This window comes from Cynara cardunculus (assembly GCF_001531365.2).
Source record: "Cynara cardunculus var. scolymus isolate 2C chromosome LG 2, CcrdV1, whole genome shotgun sequence".
Taxonomy (NCBI): Eukaryota; Viridiplantae; Streptophyta; class Magnoliopsida; order Asterales; family Asteraceae; genus Cynara; species Cynara cardunculus.
Window position 1 is genome coordinate 1,882,175 of NC_037529.1, and position 9,715 is coordinate 1,891,889.

A 9,715-nucleotide genomic window follows, 5' to 3' on the forward strand; every position below is an offset into this window, starting at 1 on the left:
CCTTTTTTTTTGTCTCATTTGATGTTATAATATGGTTTTTTGTGGTTTTGAAAAAAAGATAATGTTTTTATTTTTGAATAAAATATAAATATGAAGATATCATAAAAATTAAAAAAAATATATTGATATTAATACCAAACAAACTATTTAAAATTTCTCTTTTTTTGTGTATTTCCTTAATTCATTTTTTTATTTTTGGTTTAATAATATAATTTTTTATAAAGATAATGATCAAGTATTTTGTTAGAAGTCAATGATTATTCTAATTATATTTTAGATTTTTTATATTCAAAATGAGATATTTATCCTCTATTTGATTGTATTTATCTATAGTTAGTTACATAAATTCAAATATGAAGCTTAATAAGTTGTATTTATGTACAATTTACTTGTAATCTTGAATTTTAAGTAATATGAATCAATAAGCAATACTTCATATATAAAAGATGGTTTTCAATAGTTTTTTGTCAAATGTTTTATAATATACAGGGCCGTCCTAATCTTTTTGGAGGCCCTGTTACACCTGTTATCATGTACTACTATTATAGTTCAATAACAAGGCACATTAAGGGATTCTTGGGACAACTCCTCTCATAATGGCGATAACTTTTCACTCGTTTTGAAGTGGCTTCAATGTCGATACTAGGAATATAGTTATGCTTACTCCTTGTACTACACAATTTCCAGCCATACTCGGTCTTTTGGATCAAATACTGGACTTGTAAACTTCTGCTTCTTATTTGCCCCCTTTCTGAAATGGATCTGCCATTTCACCAAAAGTGATTCTTTGAGATGTGAGAGAAGAAGCTGAAGGACAAAATATATACCAAACAAATACAAATCACAATCCCAAGATTGCCACTGATGCGAACTTTATAGAAAACCCATATGACCTTTTCGCTTGTCGACCAAATCGAGCTATAGGCAAACCCATCTTCTTTAAACCCATCGACTTAAAAGTTAAAAAAAACAGATGGAAAACTACGTTACATAATCAATTTCAATGAAGAGGAATAAAAACAAACAGATTGTGGGCATGAATGGATAGTAAAGTCAGAAGTGTTAACTGTAAGCGAAATGATGTAGAGATCAAGAAGAATAAACAAATTGTTGAAGTTAGTTACCAATTGAATCCTTAACAAAATTGCATTGACATAAGCAATGCAAGTGATACCCATGTGCGTTCTTAGCTTGCTTGAATCTTGATTTAACTTCCAAAACAAGTTGGATCACAAAATCGAAAAGGATCCCATGAAATAATAACTTTCTGATAAGAGTAGAAAAGGGAAGTAAACAGTTGGTAGCCCAAATCAAAACCAGAAACAAAATCGGTAACTCAAAGAAAAACCAAAAACGAAATCGGTAACCCAAATCAAAACCAGGAATGAAATCGGTAATCCAAACCAAAACCTAAAAGCAAAATCAGTAACCGAAACCGAAACTAAACAAAAAATTGGTAACCCAAATCAAAACCAGTAACGAAATTGGTAACCTAAACTAAAACCAATGCCACCGAACACCAGAAGGGAATAAGGTGATGTTGGTTAATAATCTTCCTTGTCAACAAAGGGATGCCTTTGGATTCGGGTTCATGGAGAAGGAAGGGGCAAATGAGAGACATATTTGGTGACGATTTGGAAGGGGCAGATGACGATGAATCAGGAGGAAGATAGAACTTCAAAGCGTCGTTCATGGAGTAGGAACTAGAAGGGCTGTGAAATTTGGGCCCCAAAATTTTGGGGGCCCTGTTCTAAATAGCAGATTTAACAGGTCAAGGAACGGGCCTGATAATATAGCATAGATAGTTGTATTATCTTAATATTATATATGATATTTATAAAAAATAATAGTATATAATTAATAAACGTACATTTTTACTGTACGATAAAAAAGCACTGTTTTTACCCTAATCCGTATATTTTTGTTTAACATGAATACTTTCAAATAAATAGATAAAATATCTTATAATATACAAAGTGCGGATCATTTACAAACACTCGTATTTGTATTAATTATGGTAATATTAGATGAAATCATTTACCTTTATTAATTGGATTTTCTGTATATGGTAATCAGTCTTTATCATTTAACAAATATATCTTTTATTTTTATTTTTTTGCTTATCCGGTTGTCTGTCTTTTTGTTTTCTTTCACCAATGAGATCGTATTGATGCATACCTATTATTTTTATTCAGTAAAACACGTTATTTCAACAATGAAGCATGAAACTACAACTATTTCATTATTTCAGTAATAAAATTGAGGTTTGTTTATATATATATATATATGGTTTCATGAATGAAATTTGATTTTGTACTGGTAAAACAAAAACAATTGTAATAAGAATCTGGAAAAATATGAATAAAAAAGATATGAAATCTGACTAGTAATATCTTTAAAAAATTATACAATAAGATCTCAATAAAATAGACAAAAAAAATTTGATAATTATTATCATTAATTAACTAATTATCCAATCAACTAAAAAAAGACAGAATTGCCCTCTTTTAATAATTAAAACCAAAAGTAAAAAATAAATATCCAAATTGTTATAAAAAATTATCGTCAATTCATTTCATCCGTGGATGAAAGAAATCAATTGGTGAGATACGTTTGTACACTTCTTATGATTTGTGATATCTGTAAGATCCAATTTATAGAAATATACAGTATAGGCTTTAGGGTCTTAATCAAATGAGAAATCTATAATTTATGATATCTGTGAGATCCAATTGAAGTCATTAATTTAACATAATTATATTATTTATTAAATAAATATAGTTTTTACTATTTCAATAAGTTATTAGAATAGCTTTTCAGCATTGTAATAAAAAGTAATTGAAAAGCTTAGAGTTTTACAACCAGTTATTATTATTTCAGTTAGTTTTAGAAACGTATGTTACGTCGGAGATGGTTTTTAAAAAGAGTTTTTGTTAGATAGAATTGGTGGAAATATGACGTGGTAAAAATAAAAAGTCATTGAATGACTTACGGATTGTGGATTCCATAAATAAAAAATTCATAACTCTTCAAATAAAACATTAACTAATTGTTCATAATATGTAAAAAAAATAAGTGGTCACAATGTTTAATTGAAATAATATATTTGGTAGTAATTCACATCATAATACTACAGATTTTGGGTTTTGGGTTCACTGAAGATGTTTGACGAGTGTTCAAACTTGATTATTGATTTTGTTCGCAATGTGTATCAGAGTCCTTACAAGATGTTTTTAGTGATCTGTTTTTTTTTTTTTTTGGTGTTTTTGTGTTTATATTGTGTACATATTTATACAAAAAAGTTTCATTTATTATTTTTTAAATTCTAAAATTTGTTATAGTTTTCTTTAAAACTAAGAAAATCAAATTAACATTTTTTTTTAAATTAGTAAAATTTGTAATTTTGTTTAGAAAAATGACAGTAAAAGTCAAAAAATAAATGGACGAAATCCTAATAACATTTTTAGGCCTAAATTTTACGACATTTTTATTAACAAATAAATAAGATATGTTTAAATATTTACGATCGTTGGTAAATCTATACTATATTATAAAGCATTTGACAAAAACTTTTAAAAACCATTTTTATGCATGAAATATTGTTTATTAATGCATATTACTTAAAATTCAAGATTACAAGTAACTTTATGTAGGTAGAACTTATTAAAGCTTTATTTTTAAATTCGTGTAACTAAATGCAGATAAACATAAATAAATTCAGGATAAACATTTATTTTAAATATAAAAAATATAAAATATAATTAAGATGATCATTGAGTTCTAACAAAATGTTTAATTATTATCTTTATAAAAAATTATATTATTAAACAAAAAAAAGTACTTTGTTATTAGACCTAAATTAAATTATAATAAAAAATTGAATTAAAGAAGTTACACAAAAAAAACGAGAACTATTGAATAGTTAACTTGATACTGATATTGATTTTATCTTTTTCAAATTTTTATGCTATCTTCAAATTTATTAAAAACTAAACAGAGAACTATTAAATAGTTGATTTGATACTAATGTCGATTTTATTTTTTTCAAAATTTTATTTATTTTCAAATTTATAGAAAAATTAAACATTAAAATAAAGATTTATATCACTGCATTGCACAAGTACCTTATAGTATTCACAAATTAATAAACAAAATACAGGCAATAGTTAAAAGTTTTTTTAAAAAATGCCCTAATTCTACTGTACAATAAAAAACATTGTTTTTACCCTAATCAGTATATTTTTTAAATGAATAATGTCAAATAGATAAATAGAATATTTTATAATACATACATATATATAGGGGACTAATCAAATGAGAACTGATTAGTTTGTGGTAACTGTGAGGTCCAATCTCAACCACAAATCRGCGGATAAATTAGGAAATTAATAATTATGGTAGTTTGAGTTAAAATTATAATTAGAGGGCGTATTAGGTATTTTTTTAAAACTTCTCTCTCCTCTCTCATCTCTCCGACCTCCAATCTCTGGCCTTCGGTGAAATCGGTATCACAGTATATCACAATTAATATCACATTGTTTATTACAATGGGTATCACATTGTGTATTACAATGGGTATCACATTGTGTATATTTGTTTTTAAGGTTTGAGTTGGTATCAGAGTTGGTATCACAGTATATTACAATGGGTATCACATTGTGTAACTTTGTGATTACTTGGTACCTGCCGGATTAATGTTCACTGGAGGCCGAAGATTGGAGGTCGGAGAGATGAGAGAGGAGTTTTTTAAAATTCATAAAATGTCCTCTAATTATAATTTTAACTCAAACTACTATAATTATTAATTTCTTAATTTATCCATTGATTTGTGGTTGAGATTGGATCTCACAATTACCACAAACTAATCAGTTTTCCCTTGAATGAGTCCCTATATATATAGAGGTTGATTATTATACAACCCATGACATTTGTGCAATCAATACAACTCAATCTCAACCGTTCATTTCATTTGATTAACATGTGATTTCATAAAAGTTTTGATTGTTTTCTAATATAAAGTATTGATCATAATTAATGAACCATATTCATCTTTCATAAATATTCAAATCATAATAAATGAACTCTCATCATTTCCATAAATATCTCAATTTAATGAATTGCATTGGTTGTACAAATGCAACAGATTGTATTTGAAACGAAAACAATAATCAAATAAGAAATAAAAAGAACATATATGGACTATAAAACTCATTAAATAATTTTTTAAATAAAAATTTCCAAAAATAGATAACTGAGAACATAAAAATCTTTTGATTATGTAAGAGCTTTAAGGAATTTATATAATATTTTTAATTTTTTAATGTGATTTAATTTGTATATAAAAAAAATTATATTTATTTAAAGCAATATTTAAAAAAAATATAATTTTCGTCAAAATCACATGTGATTCACAATTAGTTTTTTTTTTTTTTTTAATATTTTCCTGATCACATGTGATGTGTGGCAAAACATATTTAAAATGTATAAGATCGCATGTACTTTAAAATGTAATTCGTAAATTACACATATCACATGTAATGTTGTCGATAACTAAATATTTTTTCTACTATTATCGTTATCATATATGATACATTGACGAAAATTAACAATTTCTTTTAGAAAAAAGCATCGAGTAATTGTGGATATCACATTAGATTTTTGACGAAAATTGTAAAAAAATCTTAAATAAACTAAGGAAAAAGTTCAAAAAAAAACCTAACAAACTTTCTCATTTTGAAGGTATAGTCCCAGACTATTTTTTTGAATAAAAACCCATTAAACTTTCTCTTTTGCTATGATTAAGTCTCTGAACTATTTTTTTGAATGAAAAAACCATTGAACCTTCACGTTTTAAATGATTAAAACCTTGATTTTTTTTAAATAAATAGCCATAGAACTTTTACTAGTTGATTAATGTAGCTTTTTTGAGTTAAAATGATGTAGGTAATCAATTTTTAAAAGTACAATGATTTATTTATTAAAAATATGTTCAGAGACTTAATCAATCAAAATTAAAAGTTTAATAACTTTTGCATTCAAAAAGAGAAAGTTTAATAATTTTTTCATCTAAGAAAATAGGTCATGAACTTAATCATACAAAATGAGAAAGTAAAATGGTTTTTCATTCAAAAAAATAGTTTAGGGACTAAACAATTAAACAAGAAAAGTTTGTTGGGTTTTTTAAACTTTTACCATAAACTAATTAAATAAAAAAAATATTTAAATAAAAAATTAAATCACACTTATTTTAAATATAGTAAAAAAATAATCATGATTAAATCATAAAAACTGTAAAAAAATCTTAATTAAATACATTAAATAATTTCAATAGAAATAATTAAATTTCCATACATGATCCATATACAACAAATGACAATTATACCCTTTTGTGACTCTATTGTACCGTCTTCTAAATGAAATTTGATTTCTTATTTCTAAACGAGACAAATTAGGATATTATTTCATCCGTCCCAGAATAAATGTCTACATTATTATTCTAATTTGTCCCAAAATATATGTCCATTTTAAAAGTGAATATATAATTTTTCATTTTACCCTTAATTATGAGATAGAGGAAATTTCTCTCTTTATAAACCATTTATTTTTATACATAAAATATAAAAACTACAAGAATCTCCAAGAACCATTTATTTTTATATATAAAATATGTATAAAAAATCTAAAATAATTATACGACACGTTTGAGATGTAACATCAGATATCGGTTTAACATTTTACTGTGATTTTCTTTCGCTTTATAGATTCCAAGAAATTCATTAAATTAAAAAAGGGTTAGTCGTTGATGAGAATATTTTCAGATTATATGATGTTAGATTTCGAATTACTGTTATCACTCTGTGTTTTAGATTTGTTAGCTTTCCGTTACTAATAACCTTCATTATATTCGATTAGGATTCATAATTGTCACAACTCTATGCTCTGGACTTTTAAGCTTTCCGTTACTAATAAGCTGAAATTATTTCAAAACTGATGTACTTTTTCAAATTCAGTAATCGTACATAAAATTAGTAGTAAGTGGACCACTTTACTCCAATATATTTTGAAAACGTTTAAACAATGAAAGATTCTAAAACAAACTAATCCAACCAACTTTGAACCAATTAGGGTTCCTAGTACCTTCGGTAGTAGACCAATGTTAACCACAAAAGTATTAGCAATTAGATTTTGTTAATTATTTAAAGAAAGAATGACGGAAATTCCGTCCCTATATTTAATTAAATAATTATTTATTTATTTTACTCCCATCAGAAAACCGTCAATAATCCATTAGTATAAGTGGTCATTGGTAATATGTCGATATAGTTATCTGTCGGGAATCATCGGAAACATTGGTTGTCGGCAATCCATTGGAAAGGTAGCCGTCGGTAATCCGTCAGAAACATTACCTATCGATAATCTATAGGAAAGGTAGCCGTCGGTGATGACAGCCTTCTGTAAATTCGATATATTATTATTTTTTATTAAAGTATTGTACTTTTATAATAAAGAAATTTATGAAAGTAAGCTACTGTAATAAAGAAATTTTTGAAAATAGGTTGCTAGTGTAAAAATGGGCCGAGCCCAAGGCTAGATTTTGGGCATTGTGGATAATGATGGGCCGAAAACAATCGGGTCCAGGAAGCCCAGGTCTAAAATACCAGGCCCAAGCCCAATTCTTTTACATTGTTATCAATCTATGGTCTAGACTTGTTAGCTTTAGGTTACAAATAACAATAATTATATTCAATTAGAATTGGTCATACGGTGACATGGTTAGATTATAGACTTCAAAATTTGGAAAGAAATCGTGACGGAGAGTGAAGAGTTAAAGAATCATCGGCAAGGACAACTTCGAAACGACTTAAACACGTCTTTGTCTTCTATTATACATCAAATACAATAAACCCAAAAAAACAGACCAAGTACTGAAAACCATTTCTTATCGAACATATTTAACCCTCAATCTTAAACACTTTGAGCGTAGCTTCACCCTCGCCTCGATGTTCTTGGTTTGCCTGGAGAAACTCTTTGTAACTAAAGGCCCGATAAAGAGGGCGACAATCATCTTTCTCAAGGAGCACCTTCGCAGGTTCAATTACAGTATCGCTACAAGTGCCGATGAAGCTAGTAATAGTGTACCTTGGCACTTTTGAGTTTGTAACAACTCTATGCTCTACACTTTCAAGCTTTCCGTTACTAACAACCTGAGATTATATCAAAACCGATGTACTTATTTATATTCAGTATTCACACATAAGATTAATTACTAGTAAGTAGACCACTTAATTCCAAATATTGTAAACACGCTTACAGAAGGAAAGATTCTGAACAGAACAATACCAACCAAATTCAATCGAGATAGGGTTCATGTACCTTCAGTAGTTGACCAATGTTGACCACAAAAGCGTTAGCAACTGGTTTGACCCCAAACCATTGTCCATCCTTCATTACTTGAAGGCCACACGTATTTCCTTGATAAAGAATCGTTATGATATAAGGGTCACAATGTTTTAATATTCCTAAAGCCAAACTCGGGTCAGGGCATGGTGGGTAGTGGCTCAACAATAACGTCTGAACGTCTGTCAGTTCATCCCCAAAGTATCCGGGCTTGAGGTCGAGTCCTTCACGAATCATCTCTAGTATTCTTAACGACAAATTCCTTACTTCAACTGAATACGTCCCCAAAACATCTCTTTATGAAGAAAAAAAACCCATCAAGGCCTTTATTTAGTAGAAAACATATACATACATTTTATAAACTTTACCTGTATTTGGAAGGCTTTTTGGGCCATGAATCAACCCAATCTTCTAATGGATGACAACGATGTTTTAGAACATCTCTCCATACATGGATCGACTCTTTAGCATAATCGAAACTGGATGTATATAGTCTACAACTTTTTTGAGGATCGAGCGAGTATAGACTTGCTTTTTCTTCATTCGGCATGTTAAAGAACTCTTTAGCCATTCTCATTGTATCTTTGATCAGATCCCCACAAACCCCATGGTTGATAACCTAATTGCAAACGAGTAAAAATTAGTTTTTCGTATGGTTTCAAGAAATCTTGGAGTCATGCACATAACAACATGCATGCTATCATCGCTATGCATGTACATAAATCAACAAACCAATACAAAACAATCAGATATACCTGAAATAATCCATATTCTTGGGAAGCTTGAAGAACTTGTTGAATGATATCATTCCGATCACCAGGAACTTTTTCTTCAAGATCGATAATCGGACAGTTCTCTAAGATAGGAACTATTTTGTCCCCCGGTCTTGTATCCTCAGGGAAGACATAGTCTTGGGGTACAGATTTCACAGTGTTATACCAACTTGAAACCAACTTTTCCATACCAAATAACTGATGAGCTTGAAGTACACTTGATAGATAAGCGTATATATAGTAACTTATTTTATCTTTAATTTCAAAAGCGCTTCTACAAGTGTAAATATAGTAATTTAGGTTAATAGGATACTTTGGACATTTATGTCTTTTTATAATCCGTTTGGTAAAATCATCATTATCATTGAGTATTTTAAATATTTGATTACTAATTTTCTTTTATATATATATATATATATATATATGTATGGAGTCCTTTCTCTTACAAGCCTAATAATTTGTATAAATTTATATATCAGTTCTCGTGTGTTATTTCGTATATGAAATAATATGTGTGAAAATACATTGTTTATACAGTGTTTTTA

General features: G+C 28.0%; 1 protein-coding gene across 1 annotated transcript; it reads right to left on the reverse strand.

Moving 5' to 3' along the window:
- Positions 1-7,952: 7,952 nt before the first annotated feature.
- LOC112508164 (hyoscyamine 6-dioxygenase-like) lies at positions 7,953-9,359 on the reverse strand. Its single transcript, XM_025112941.1, has 4 exons — positions 9,153-9,359; positions 8,766-9,016; positions 8,374-8,692; positions 7,953-8,204 (listed from the first exon to the last, which is right to left on the reverse strand). The coding sequence occupies exons 1-4, from the start codon at positions 9,357-9,359 to the stop codon at positions 7,953-7,955; spliced, it is 1,029 nt and encodes a 342-aa protein (XP_024968709.1).
- Positions 9,360-9,715: the final 356 nt, after the last annotated feature.